This window comes from Ambystoma mexicanum, chromosome 8 (genome assembly GCF_040938575.1).
Source record: "Ambystoma mexicanum isolate Mex_15411 chromosome 8, UKY_AmexF1_1, whole genome shotgun sequence".
In the NCBI taxonomy this organism is placed as follows: Eukaryota; Metazoa; Chordata; class Amphibia; order Caudata; family Ambystomatidae; genus Ambystoma; species Ambystoma mexicanum.
Window position 1 is genome coordinate 1282559109 of NC_090929.1, and position 15691 is coordinate 1282574799.

Here is a 15691-nt window from a genome sequence, read left to right on the forward strand (position 1 = left end):
GATTCTAGGCACAGCAGACTCGGGACCCACATCTGATCATTACAGTCATACTCGGGGTGACTTTGGCGAATCTAAAGATTGATGAATGGAAGGTTTTGTATGATTCATAGTCTTTGGCATAGCTCTGGGCAATCATCCAGAGAACTGTTTATCAGTCTGACATGCCATTACAGAAGGGGAAATACCATGTGCACATCAGGCTTGGTCCTCTGCCAAAACTGGCAGTCTGCTGGTGTTTCCTAACCGAGGGAATGTATTGTTGCAATTTCAGCTGGACTGCTCCAATTGATGGCAGTACCAGACTGAAATTGTTGGTCTCCTGCTGCAATGGCACAGACGGCTCAGAAATGCTGGTGTAGAAGGTTGCCCAGAGCACTTGCAGTGAATAAGATTAATTGGAAACCTCCCACCCATTAAATATTTTGGCCATGGTTTGTCTTCCTAAGTGAGAAAGTGTGTGTCAAGACATGGAACTGTTACTCTCTGTGTCATAGGGAGCCAAGCTGAACCTCACTGATGAGGCCCAGCAAGGCTCAAATATGTCTGGGGTTGCTCGCGTTTCTATTCGGTGGGAACGTGGAATAGAACTTCAGATTGAGCTGCCCTTACTGGCGGCAGTACTAGAATGACTTGCATATGGTTAGTCCCCTTCTGCGTTAGTTCAGATGGGAAATAACCAGTGGTGTGGTAGGCTCCCCACAGTACAGACAGTGGAAAAACTTAATTCCAAACCTTCCATCCAGCACATATTTTGGCTATAATGTGTCTTCCTATGCGAGAGAGTGTATGCACAGACGTGGGTCCCTTGCAAGCTCAACCACAGGGAAGGCAGCTGCACCTCACTGATGAGGCCCAACAAGGTCGAAGCATGTCTGTGGCTGATTGTGTTTTGGAGAGAATGCACCATGGGCCGGACTGCATCCATTTGTTTCAACAGAAGACAGATTTCTATAGGGCTGGGCCCCTACTGCAATGTCCCAGGTGGACTAAACCATGATGTAGTGGAAGGTTGCACAGAATACTGGCCTTTCTTAAGCTTAGTTCAAAGGTATCCACCTTTCTCACGCAAGCCAGGTGAAAGGCAAAGTGCAGTGCAGACTTGGGATTTTCAGATCCCTGACTGCATTACAATGGCCATAATAGTATGAGCGTTCCTAATTTTATGGGCGTTTTGACCCTTAAATTAGGAGTATACATGTTAAAATGGATTGCAAATGTGCCCTTTAAAACCGGTCTCTGGCAATACACAAGCACTATTGTCATAGGTGGAGAGCTGACCCCAGTCCTCCACACACATGCTAGGTGGTGTGAAAAGCATATACCATTTTGAGCATATACGGACACTTAAATATTCAAGGGAGGGCTGCCTGTGATACTCTCGCTCTGATAGCGTGGCATTGAGCAGGGGGACCTTCGTGCAGTAATATTGGAAGCAGGATGTCACAGGTGCTTTGCCCATCACATTCTGTCCCACCTGTAACATATTCTAAGTTGCTAACTAACTAATTTTAAGGGCCTTATTATGAGTACAGCTGCGTGGTAAAAACCGTGCGGTAATTACATTAGTATCATACTACAGGTTTCATGGTGAGGTGGAGGATTTTCTCCAGCAAAAAACTGAAGGGAAACCCACCACCTTCCCGCCAAAGAATCAGCAGAATCAGCAGAATTACCATTAGTGGTAATTCTGCCAAAATCCCCATGGAGTCCTACGGGCTCCAGAAAATGGGGATTACTACTGCCTACCAGCACTTGTAATCCTGCAGTAAATCCGTCAGACAAAGTGGCAATAATTATAAATCCATTTGACAGTATTCTGATGGATTTACGGCCTGAATACCGCCACATTTGTTAAAATAGACAAAGGTAGCAGTTAGTTAGAGTTCTTCACAGTCCTTTCTTTGTAAATCAAATAGCCTTCACCATTTGTAAGTCAGGAGGAGTAACTTCTTCACAGTCCTTTATTTGTAAATCAAATAGCCTTCACCATTTGTAAGTCAGGAGGAGTAACTTCTTCACAGTCCTTTATTTGTAAATCAAATAGCCTTCACCATTTGTAAGTCAGGAGGAGTAACTTCTTCACAGTCCTTTATTTGTAAATCAAATAGCCTTCACCATTTGTAAGTCAGGAGGAGTAACTTCTTTGTGAATCAGCCAGTTAAAGTTTTAAACTGTTACCATCAAACCCATTCTGACTTCTTATTAGTTTAATTAATAATCTTCTTCCCTACTACTAAACTGTTGCTTCAACACGGGGATATAAACAACACGCTGCAGATGTGGAAGTGCTGTCATAGCATGAATACTTTAATAATGAAGAAGAGCCCAACAGTAGGGCTTATCCAAGAAGCGTGAATATGACATGCCATTCCATTATAGACTGTACTGCCCCCTCCCATCCACCTGCACAACACCACGCATTTACATAACTACTTTTTTTTAAATACATTTCCTCTTTTGGCAGAAACTGCTCTTTTATTAACAGAAGAGTACATGCACCAAACCTTGCATTTCAGGTACATTAATGAAGCTCTACCTGAGAGTTCCCTTCTCCCTGTAGTGTCTTTGTAATGAACAAGGATTACCTATAGTTCTGCTTTTTTAGAGGAGCAAAGCTGGGAGGGAATATAACAAACCCTCAAACTACAAAATGCCTCAACAGAAACAAACGCATTGAGATACAAGAGCAGAGAACGGCAAGCGCATGTTGCCACATCATACAGGAATGTGGAGCACCACAGTTAGCAGGGCATTGTTGTAACGTTCAAACGTATGCTGAGAACAGAATTACCTGATACAGCAGTGCTCTGTCATTACTAACCTCAAAGGTGTTCCCAGTTACATCAAACTCTGGAGGTACGAAGTCACCTTCAAGATCGTCTGTCAAAAGAAAAATGTATTTAAAATGTTGTATCCTTTACTTGTAGCATCAAATGCAAACTATAGATGCTATTTTCAAGTGATCCAGTCTAATTATTTTCTTCTGCAGAAGAACTTAATGTGCCACGCAAGAATCTACATGCATTACACATTTCATCCCCAATGTTTAAGGGAACACTACATTATATTGTTGTTATAAATTGCATGTATTTGTTTGATTTACAAACGAATAATAAACATTCATTGTGTGAGTATATGATCTACAACTCTGCACAGGGTTAGAAAAGGTACAATTAAAGTAACTACAGCACTTCAACCAAACAAGAAGTCGGACACAGCACTTATGCAAACGGATTGGGGCTGGGAAACCATTTGTGGGAACTACATTTGCAACATAACTTCAAGCACTGCCTAAACATCTGCAACGTTCGATGTAGTGACATGATTAACAATGGCATGTGTCTGCTCCTTTGTTCTTTATATATGTAGCACAAGCAACTATCATAAAAATGTTAGCTTCAAGGTGCAGTAGCAGAAAAACAAACACAAGCATTGTGTACAAAATACATCACACAATCCACTTTAAATCCATCGTACATCTCTTCAACGCCCCCAAAATACCCCCGTTCCGTCATCAGGCGCACACCAAACATGGGAATAACATTTCCACTCCTCCTTTAGCAGAGAGGAGGACCCTTTCAGAACGCCATGTGCCAATGATTATGTGTAGGGCCCTCGACAAGTGTGTAGTGGTGCTCAACCTTTAACTGTCGCCTAAATGAACAAAGAATTACCAGGGCAGAATTAGCTTTCAAGTCTTATCATTCATGTGAGACATGAAATATAATACTTCCGTGTCAAGGTACTTATATCATGAGGATGCACATTGCCACTACCTCATACGACCAAAGACAATGCATAGCCAAATTACCGTGTTCCGATTGTTCATTGCAATACGTTGGATATGCAGTAGACACATCAGGGGAAAAAAAAAACACTTGTTACATAATAAAAACGTTCCCCTACAACCGGACACAGTATCTAAAGCTGAGTAAGGGTATTGTTTGAAGCCCAGGTAGAAACATTATAAATGTCACAGATGCACCCTTGAACTTTTTTCATTAGGTTGCTATGCTGCGACTATAGTGCCCACGAGCATGTGGAGGCCCTGATCTACTCTGACATGAAGCAGAAATAGCCATGGTGGATGGGAGAGTCTCCACTGTGAGATTCTCTGCAGTGGGTGTCTCTGCTGGAGAGCATTACCCTTGAGCTGTAGACTCCCCACGGTCAGACTCCCTGACTGGCATTCTTTTTGTATCCAGCAGTGCTAACCCTGAAGTAGAAATTGAAAGAGAGATAAGAGGATCTAATACTGATGAGACGTCAGGCCCCAATTTTGTGAAATGCACTTAGTCATTGGCTTCAAATGTATCCATGCCTAGAGTGTCAACCTGCAACTACAGGAATACTCTTGCTATCTTATTAAAAGAATAAAGCATATTGAAGAGTAGCTCTGTTAGCAAAAATCTAGACTGAACTAGCTTAAATAGCATGCCAATAAATGGAAAGGACTGCAAGCAAGCCAGTTGACCCTTTTCCGAATTTATCAGGAAGCTGTGTTTTTCAGCTCAGAAAGCTCCAATGGATCATAAACTCAGTTGCTAGTCTCCTCCTTGCCCTCTCCCCAAGAGGGCACATCTCCCCTACCCCAGGGTGCTTCACTGGCTTCCTATGAGCCGGCGGGCCACTTTCAAAGCCATTCCATCCCCCACCATGCCCTCCACATGAAAGGCAATGAATTCATCCAAAACAAACTCACACGATACTAACCCAACAGAAACCTCAGATCTGGCTCTGCCCAGCTCCTTGTCTTGTGATCCCCCCTTCAATCTCACTTGAACAGGAGCATCCTCTTTCCCCGCCCGATCTTTGACACACATCATCCCATCAATCCAGTTATCCAGGTCGCAGTGACTGCCATGGATTGGTGGGAGTTAAAGTGGTCAGGGAGAAAAGATATGTTGTTGCAAAGGGGCTGGGCTTTCCAAAGGCCGAGTGTGAAATCTAAGGGGTGACGGGAATAAAATTAATTGTTGAGAGTGTAAAATGGGCTGGAATAAAAGATTGTAGTGTGTTTGGTGAGGGGAAGAGGAATGCTTAGTGTGCCTGATAGGGTGAGAGTGCATGATGGGGAGGGGGAGAGAAAAGGGATGGGGGAAAGTGGATAGGATGGGGAGCAGTGGAACCAAGCATATGGATAGGTGAAGTATCTGCGAGAGCGGGTGAGTTAGGACAGTTACAAGGGGGAGCAGAACAGGCAGAACTATTTCGAGAGAAGAAGAGTAATAGTCTAGAAGGGGCTTAGCACAGGGGTTGGCCTGTGGAAGCACAAGCTAGCAGTGCTTGCCTTTCTATCCAGTTGAGTAGGCCAACAGTGACCAGAGATACAGATTAGGAAGGCCGATAGCAAGCCATGACACAGGTTAAGTAGGCCTGCAGTGACCAAAACACAGGTTAAATAGGCTTGTATCAATGATAATACTGGTTAAGTAGGCTGGTAGAGGATGAAAACAAAGGTTAAGTAGACAAGTAGGCATCCAAGCCAAAGGTTAAGTAGGCAATTAACGACCAAAAGACAGGTAAAGTAGCGAACACAACTTAAGTAGGTTGGTAGTGAGCACCAGCAAAGGGTGATATGGCCACTTGATAAGTAGGAACCACATAAATGCAATCGGGTCATAGATATAGGGAGAGATAGTATATTGGATGGCAGAGGGCCTAAATTGAGAAAATGCAAATGGTGAATCAGACCTGTATGGGGAATTAATGGCTTCAATGGATCCTAGCAGAGTTTAATATCTGGGCTGGGGCCTCCCTCTGGAACAGCCTCCCTGCCACTCTAAAACTTGAGGAGAACCATCTCCGGTTCCGGAAGCACCTCAAGACCTTCCTCTTTTCTTCTGCCTTCGCTCCCCCTCTCCCCTGCTGATCTGTTCTCTCTTGGCACCGTGCACCTGGCCACCCTCTGTCTTTTGGACCCAGGTACCTGCTCATCCTGCCACCCTCCCGCACTGCCTCCGGGCCACCCCTTGCACTGGTGTCTGTATCTGTACCCATACAGCCCCCCCTTTTTCTTCCTGCACTTATCAGACCTACCCTGTCTCCTGCCTTAAACCTAGTACTTGCAAATTGCTGGCTGCATTACCACTGTTTGTTGCCTTTATTATTTATTTATTGTTATTTATCTGTTTCTCCTCTGCTTCGCACTTTCGACCTCTCCCCCTTCCATGCACTTTTCCCCTCCCCTCTCCCATGCACTTGCGCGTTCTCAATGTCACTGGGCCTAGTAAGATCGCTGTTTTGTTCTCCCCTGTTCCCCTCCCTTGCCTTGTCGCGCTCTGAAACACTTGTGTACGAGCGCAATAGAAATAGAAATAAAATATCAATCAATAATATCTAGTATGTTCAGTAGTACTCCAATTGTATTTACAGTGTAGAAAAATCAAAGGCCAGCCCGGAATGGCCACCCCACGATTAGTCTAAACAAATAATTCTAGCTCCTATACAGCTTTTCTAGACATACCCTTTCCATGGGGATATAGAATTGATGGGTTATTCAAAATAGTGCTTTTAGGCTGGTTCATCACATTCAAATGTTTCTTATATGTTCAATGTGTATTAATTGTTACACAAGGGAATCTTGTGCCATTTCTTGCTTGAGATGATTATGAATTGTATGTCCAAAGGATGGAGCAATTATGACTTTAAGCACATCCTCGAGTTTGTCTCCACAATATCACTGGATAGGCCGTGTGATGTGTGTCATACTAGAAAATACTTGTTGTGCACTGAAAAAGCTAGGAAGTGTTAACAATCGTGGGAATTCATCCCTTCTCCCCAAGGGGGAGCTGCAGCCCCCGCCCCTGTGAGGCTAGGGAGGTGAGCCTGCTCTGCAAACCCTTCCTTAGGGGTAGAGGCAAGTGGACCTCACCAGAAGAGCCTCCCCCTTTGGGGACAAGGAATACCGTTCCGATGGGGAACTCCCTAAAAACCCTCTCAATAATACCTCTGAGAACATTTACCATGGACACATGTGTGAAGAAACCAGTATTTGCAAACTGTCATCCAGAAACTGTAAATATCCCTTTAACCAACATATTCCATTCAACTGGGACAAGGAGGATGATATATGGAGGAAGAGAGAAGCCATGGGAGTTGGAAAGAGGAAGACCCGGATGTACGTGGGAGAGGTCCCTAGCATACGTCATGCATAACGGAGGAGGGAATTGGCAAAGAAAAAACCCTGCATGTTACAAAACAGGGCTGCCCCTTGCTGCAGAGGGATAGAGTTGGAGGTGCAGTGTGGAGTGACCAGAAGGAAGCGTGAAGTTGAATCAGATGCGCAGCATCTCACCTGGAGGAGAACGAGTGAAGTAGTCAGATGCAGAGCATCTTGGAGTTCAGGGAGGGACATTGACAGTGTGTTGTGGCCACGAGAGACTTGTGGTGGACCAAGATCCCCCAAACTATGCTAAAACCACTCCGCAGCCAAAGACTTGGAAACTAATGGTATGGGAAGTACCATGTGACCATCCTCAACAATGGCATGAAAAGGGAAACATGATAGAAGCAAGAGATTGAATTTTGATAGTGCAGAGAACCAACCCTGAGCAGCTAGAAGCCCCAGTGAAGTTATCCCTAGGAGTCCCAGATAACAGGGAGAATGGGAGATCTGGCAGGGGAATAGAGAATCATTATGAGACCAATCATACTCAGCCAACTCAAAATAAAGAGACTCTGAGAATTTGTAATGCTCACCTGGTATCCACGGGGACGTCACTCAACCTGTTCTGACCTCTAACGACCTCAAACCCTTCCCTGGAGTCTACTCGACTGGAGACTGGGCCTGAAACACAGGATTGGTAGAGTTTAACTCCCTATTGTCTCTGTGTGCTTGAACCCCTTCTTCCCCGGGGTCCAACCCTTCCCTTTGATCCACAGCTCAACTTGTTTTCTTGGAAAGTGTGCTCTCCGTCCTGCTTTCAGTGCAGGGGCGTGTTGATTGAGGCGGGCTCGTTGCTGCCTAGTTACTTCTCTGGCAAGAGTCCAACAGGTAAGTATAATGAGTCTTTTGAACAGTTCTCTAACTTCGTTCCTTTCCTTCCTTAGATGATGGCCGGCGTCCGGGGATGGCGACGTGCTGCTGAGATGAGTAACGCTGAAGGTGAGTGAGAGAGCGATGCGCGATGCGACCCTTTCGTATTTGTATTGCACTGAGTTCTTTTTCTGTGTCTTTTAGGTGCCGTGACGTTTTCAGCGTGGATGCCGGTTATGAAGAAGAAATGCGGTGAGTAAGCGCGATATGCAGCGCCTCTAGATGTTTCCACGATAACCTGAAGTGTCTTTTCCCTCTTGCAGATGGATGAGAAGTTCCGGAGACAGAGTTCCCCCAGAGCGTCTGGGATTCAGGTAAGCGTTTGAAGCTCGTACAGTCTTTAAAAATAAGCGAAGATTTGCTGAATGCTTAATAATGCCTTTTTTTCTGTTCTTTTCCCTTTTCCTTAGGAAGCGGCGTGCCGGGATGGGAATGACAACGCCGAAGATGCCCGCAGAACAGAAGGCGCGATGAATGATGGGCAGAAGCGCCGCAAGGTAAGGCTGTTCCTAACAGTGTTCTTGTTCTAGCAGGAGCTGAGCGCAGAAGAAAGATGCAGGCCTATTGGAGACCGATCCGAACACGGTGAGTGTCACGCTGCAGGTGCAGAAAACGCAAAGCATGTTTCTCAGCCTGGCCGTGGCTTAAATAGTCTCTGGGTATCCCAGGTGTCTCTGGGCTGAACCACACCCAAAAGACTAGACTGCACATGCAGTTCTTTCTGGGAGCCTAAATATGTGGGGGCAGCCAGCTTGTCCCCATCAATGCACTACAAGTCCAATCCCCAATGTTATCCTATGGGAGTGAGTGAGTCTGGTGCCACAAGCGCCAAGTCTGACCCTAAGTGGGTCTTTGGAGGGATGGAGAGGCCCTTGAGGGCCATGAATGTGATTGTGGCCTGGCTCCAGCCTGACATCTCGGAGGGTTGGGGACATGAGGGGCAGGAATCATGACAGAATTAAACCCGGAGGAGTAAATGAGAATCATTATGAGATAAATCATATTTGTCTCAGTCAGAATAAAGAGACTGTGAGAATCAAACCCAGAGGAGTGAATGAGAATTGTTATAAGACCATTCTTACTCATCTCTGTTAAAATAAAGAAATCCAAGTAGTGAAATCTCCAGAAGTGAATACGAATCTTTACTGGAATACTCAGTCTTGTAACAGTAAAGTACAAGGAAAGAAAGTGGAAGGAAAAGCTTACAAATATTGGATAACTTTACCATGGGAAGAGAGAAGAACAATACTCTATAGAGCGAATCTAGAGGAGATCAATAGAACCCAAAAAGGTAACCACTGTCAAGGGAAGACAAAGCCAAGCAATGTCTTGACCGAATTGTATGAACAAAATCACCAGAGACTACCTGAAAATTAACTATTAAAATATACGTTAGCAAGAAGCAAATAAACAACAGGAGAAGGGAGCAAAGGGCGTGGGTGTTGGTGCTGTGTTTCTTCTGTTGCTGTTGTATTTTGGGCACTGCCCCCCTGCAGAACACCTGAGCTTGCTGGAAACTATTTAATCTCCTCGGTCTCCCAGAAGAGTGAAGCCCAAAGGAGCAAAAGGCGTGGGTGATGGCACCCGCTGGTTGTTTGTGCTACACCAGGAACCTCTCTCATCGCCGATAAGGCTGCCAGTGTCCTGCCAATCGTATCACGTAATGCTGAAGTGAGGGTTGTGTCCTGTTTTGTGTAGATATCTCCAAGGCTCATATGGTCAAAAGGAAAGCAGCGGGGGGGTACCTTTTTTGGGCAGGAGTCACAATAAGATCTCCAAGATGTTTAAACCTATCAAATAGGTGAACTACTTGATCTTGGAAATATAAGATCTGCTGATAGATATCAATGGCCTGGACTGTGCGAACTGAAGTTGGCAATTTGGCAAGTCCATAACATGGGCAATGCCTCAGTCATTCACAGATTCAGTTCACAGCCTAGGGTCTGCTATATTTGTGCAATGTTACTTGAGCATGATGCATGGATGCCTAGGGTTGAGACAGCAGAATTAGGCCATCCTCAAGCTAGATGAGTAACTTGAATGATGGTTTGTTGGGTTGATGGTTAGCCTTCTGCTGAGTTGTGTTCTGCAAGTAATTCAGCAACATAGTTGAATACATTTGCAGAGTATTATAAAAACACATATGAAGTGACAGCACAATGTCACAGGCATCTCATATAGATGACATTCTAAGAAGGGCAGACTGTCTCTGTCTACGAACCGAGGAAAGAGAAATGCAGTGTAAGGAAATCACACTAAAGAATTGAGAGAATTCGATGTGTCTTCTAAAATATGTGAAATCCATTTGAGCATGGGTTATTATTATTATGTTTTCTTTGTAATAGCACCACTTGCCGCAGAGTGCTAAAGATGGAAAGAAGAAAGAACAAGAGAGGATTCATCAACAGAACAGAGAGGTAATAAAAAAGGTCAAGCCTGGAAGCAGAAAGAAGTCTAGCCAGGAACAAATAGGTAGGTTTTAAGGGCTGTTTTGAAGCATGAGGTGGAAGGAATACAGCAAAGAGAAAAGGGCAGACTGTTCGAGAGAGGTGGGTGGCAAAATCTAACATGGAATTGCTGGTATGCTGCAGCTTGAAGCGACTGACATCCAGCTAACAAGAGTCCCTGGAGCAAAGATATCTGTGTGGAATAGAGCATTTTATGCGACTGGCGAGATAGACAGGGCCAGAGCCTTCGAGGCATTTATGTGTCAAAGTTAGATTTCTGTGTGTAAAATGTGCCTGGATTGGAAGCCAGTGTAGAGACTGCCAAGCAGGAGTGACATGGTCCCGGCGAGCAAGATTACAAACAACATGAACCACACTGTTCTGAATAACTTGTAATTTACGAAAGTTGACTTGTGATGTGAAGCTGACTTGTGAGGTGCCTATGAGAAGGCTGTTGCAGTAATCCAACTTTGAGACCACAATTTCCCTTACTAGAAGACAGCAGTAGGTGTCAGAGAGGTAATGTCTGACATGTCTGACTAAACTAAGATAGTATGCACAAGCGGATATAAGATGGCTGATATGAGGAGTTTTAGAGAGCTCAGAGTCCAAAATTAATCCTAGTGTCTTAATCTTGTCAGCTACATTAATGGGGCAGTCTGATATTAAGAAGGAGCAGTAGTGAGTGTCTAACTTCTTGATACGTTGACTAGTACTAAGGATAAGCTGCTCGGTCTTCGTGTTATTCAGTGCAAGAGAGTTGGTGGCCATTCAGGCCTGAATACCGGAATATACTTGATCAATAGCCAGAGAGTCTTTGTCGTAATCACCAGATAGTTGTAACAGTATGTGGTTGTCATCTGAGTTATTTGTGTATCTCACACTGATAGGGTCAAGATTATCAAAAAGGCACACAAACCTCCTGCCAATGGAGCATGATCGGTCCCCAGCCACATAAATAATTAATATAATTGCTTTGGATCAGGCATAGCTATTGTAGAGGCGTATACCAAAATGTTGCAAGTTGATACCAAGGTGGTTGCTGATTCAAAACCTACCTGTGTCAACCAGTAATTTAAACAATGATTGAATCAATCCAAAAAGGTTATGAGCCAGAAAAAACACACATACTCAATGGCAGGTAGTCGTAAAAACTAAAATATTGTTTTTACTAGTAGTAAAGAAGAAACATAAACATTTCAAAATATATTACCCAAATTGTAGGATTCAATGCTCAACATTTTGTGCCTAGTGTCCTAAAAATGTGTCTGCAGTATGAGGATGTACTGTAGTCTTCCACAAAGGAAAACAAAGGAAAATAAAATTCAATAGCAGAATTGTGAAAAGGTGCAAAAGACCCACTATACAGAAGAGCTGGTCTTGAAAAGGTGCAAAGATGCAAAAACTAATTTGACAGTGCATACCTAGAGATTCAATCTTATTCTTGGCAAGCTTCAGATAAATATTCTCTTAGTGAGAAAAAGATCAATGTCATTAGACCATGCCATTCAAAGGTCTGAACAAGTATGGATTGAATCACTGTTATTACAACCAACATACACTAAATGCTGTCTATTTGGAGACAGAAAAACACTACTTTCGTAGTGGTTCATAATAGTGTTGCATCAGCCATAGTCCAACAAATAATAATGCAAGTGTCATGCTGGACATTTGAAGAGGACCAATATCACATGTAACCAGTGAACCTCCCTATTTAAACATTTTTTTAGTGCTGTTTCCTCAGCCTTGGAAGCGTACACCAAGAGGGTCTGCCAACGCGGTGGGGCGGACAACAAGCAAAAGAAGTAGAATGTCCAATGATTGTAGAGTTGGTCCAAAGAAGACCACACTTAATGCCCCTGACAGAGTCGTGTTTTGGCTGGGAAATGGTTGCGTTGGTCGCCTTCATCAGGGCGTGGTTTGAAGACCATGTTGAATATACAGATGAGTAAAAAAACTATTTTAGTGCTGCGTGTCTTTTCTGGCAACAGGAGAAATAAATCCCAGAGAACATAGTATATTTATCTAAATTCTGGCTACCAAAAGACCGACTTACGGGAATAAGCTTTAAAGTGGCAGTCTGTAGTCCCCTTTCATCAGGACTGGAAACCCCAGGGGCATAGCTCCATCATGATTGCCGGATACGGATCAGATGGACGTGTGATGTGCTGCAATGCTCCTAATAATAATGTGGGAGTTTAAAAAATGAAGGGCAGTTGCAGCTGTGCATTCGCTTCATGCTGTAAAGAGAGAGATGGGGGAAGGGAGGTTGCAGTGACACAGTAAGGTTTAGTGGTCGTGCTTTCTGGGCCGTTGAATGCAAGCAAAAGGTATTAGTTGTAGAAGGCTGGCTCTGTGCATCTTACCTGGGTTAGCCCCTCACTGAGGTAGAAGCGGCGGCCAGCGGGCTTGATGCGTGCTAAATGGCTAGAGAGTTGACAGGCAATTTTTTGTCATGCGCGCTTGTAGGAAAACATAGCTGATTGTGGCAAAGGTGTTGCGTAGGAGACCCAGAAAACATTTGCCGGTGCTACTTGGAGACAGGGAGACACTCGGGCAGCCAGGGCTGGGTGTGTCAGAAACGGGCCAATCATATATCGCGACCCTAATCCTAGGTGGAAGAGTGTGCTGTGGTAAGCCAATGCAAAGCCTGCTGATAGTACAAAGCTGCTCGTACTGCCTGAATTTCCACACAGTCTTTGTCTCTAAAGCTTATCAAGTCGTGGCCCTGATGCTGTGTGGAGGGGTGTGCAACGTGGATTCAAGAGGGGACATGCTCGTAATGTAGGCTGCACGTCCTGCCCCCGGTCAATGTGACTGTCTGGATTGTCACGCATTGTGTGCCTCTGAGGGGCCTAAAAGTTGTTTAAAAGAACACTCGATAGGTTGCTCTGGTCGCTGTAGAAAGCAGATACAGAGGTATACACTGCACAATAGACCCCCGATGGGACAAAGGTGTACAGGAGTGAGAAACGCTCAAAGGTGAGCCCATACTTTTGTAGTCGGTGGACGACGCACTCCAAGCCAACAGAATGGATGATGAGGAGCCACATCGTCTGCAAAAATACTAGGGGGCAGTGGGGCTTGGTGTGTAAAGAACAACAACAACATTCTGCACATGGTCTCCTGCAGATGCTGTGTGTCCCATACTGTGATTTGGAATTCATCAATGTTTGGGATTCTGTTGACACTTGAATCCGGACACGCAATGTTCACAGATGTGACATCGTATAGTTTGAACCATGGGGAGGTGAGACGGATTAAGGCGAGGAGAGGGGGCAGCACCGGCCACAGGCAGGGAGGTGCAGAACTGTCACCTATATGCGAGGCTAGTGGTGGTAAATTCAGATCATTGACACCTTGATTCGATGTGTCCATTCTGTGAATCCACCTGCCTTTGAGGTCCAACAGGCGTCCTTGTATGTTGGGACTGCTCTTACTCTTTCAAGGACCCACCACATCAAATAGTTCGGTGTGTGGCGAGCCTCAAGGTAGTAAGCGGTGAGGACAGGTTCTTGTATCTAATTCTTGACTGGTGTTCTGAGATTCTGATCTTGACGCTGCGCATGGTTTGACCCACATAGCGAACCCCACCTCAATGTAAAAGATAACCTGGTTGGATTTGCAATTTGATAGGTGTCTCAAGGTCCAGGTTGTGGATCCAATAGAAGATCTTTGGATTTTCTTTGTGAATTGGCAAACAGTGCACGAACCACATGGGTAGTGTCCGGTTACAGTGCAGAGATTCCACAGTCCTGCTCGGGGGGGCCTCTTTAATGAATAGAAAGTGAACCAAATGCTCCCTTAGATTCCTTGATCTTTTGTACGCAAACCGTGGCATTGATAAGGGTCAGAGCTAAACAAGATCCCTGAGGGACGCTGCAATCAAGAGAAGCAGAAGATGCAGAGGCATCATCGCAAAGACTTTGGCTTGTCTATTGGAAAGAAATGTGTTGACCCAAGCACAGGGATATGGAGAAAGGTTAGCAACAGGTGCAAGCTTATCGACCAGGATGGAATGATCAAAGAGGTCAAAAGTGGCAGACAAATCCAGTAGCATAAGGAGTGCCATGTGGCCATTATCAGTGGTGTTGGAGATGTTAGCCTTAAGATCAATCAAAGCAGTTTCAGTGTCAATGCACGATCGAAAACCGGATTACCTAGTGCTGAGGAATTTCTAAGTTTGCAAAAAATGCTGAACTTGCAAATAGGCAACTCTATCAAGAATCTTAAGCAAAAATGGGACGCAAGTAATGGGCCTTTAGTTAGAGGGTATTAGTGGGTCAAGAGATTCTAACTTTAAGAGAGCAGTGTCCCAAGCATGTTTAAGATCACTGGGTACAAAGGCTGCATCAAAGGAAGTATTAATACATCTGATGATAAGAGGTATTAGTGAATCAGCACAGGATTTAATAATACAAGCAGGATAGGATCTCCCTTACATGCTTTGGGCTTGAAGTCACTAATAATTTCTCTGATTGTGTTTTCAGAGACATGGTTGAAAAAGAAATGGGGGACGGCAGAATCAGGAGGAATGATGGGACCGCGGCAGACCTGCAAAGGGTCAGATGAAGTATTGTAAGTTATTTTGAATGTTAAGACGATGCGCCTGTAATTTGGCCATCATGGCATCCTGAATCTTCTGACACCAAGCATCATCCTTAACAGTTCAGTCAGGTGGTGTGAACATTTCTTCCCTCCAGTTCTTTCAGGATGGTAAAAAGTTCCTTGGTGTCGGATTTAGTGGAGTTAATACACATGTCGATGTCCATTTTCTAACCTCAATAATCGCATTCTTACTAAGTGGCGAAGTCGCAGAGTACTGGGATTTATTCTCAGTAGATGGTTGTTTATGCCAGCGTCTCTCAGCTATGCTTTTTTCTTGCACATTATATATTGAACTTGTCTAAAGTGGGGCCAATCTTAAAAATATGGAAATTGTTCAATTACTCTCATTACCAAATTGGGATAAATTACAGATCAATGCCAAATGATTGTGTGACATCGCTGTTAAATGCAGACTTTAATATTTTTACGAGATTATAACTGGCAAAGCTTGTGAATCTAATTCCCTGAGTAGTACACCAAAAGTAAACGGGTACTTCTATCATCAGATTTCTAACTTCTATGCAGATGGGTAAATTCTCTGATTCCATGTGCTCAGATCTGTCAGAATAGGCATCTCCTTCAGGTATTGTGGGCTCTG

The 15691-nt window shown here is 44.3% G+C and overlaps 1 protein-coding gene across 1 annotated transcript in view; it reads right to left on the reverse strand.

Moving 5' to 3' along the window:
- Positions 1–15691, reverse strand: part of KNDC1 (kinase non-catalytic C-lobe domain containing 1) — an 895433-nt gene that overhangs the window by 807207 nt on the left and 72535 nt on the right. Inside the window, exon 3 of the mRNA XM_069611402.1 lies at positions 2822–2880. Coding sequence (XP_069467503.1) covers positions 2822–2880 — 59 coding nt within the window. The remainder of the gene's footprint in view (positions 1–2821; positions 2881–15691) is intronic.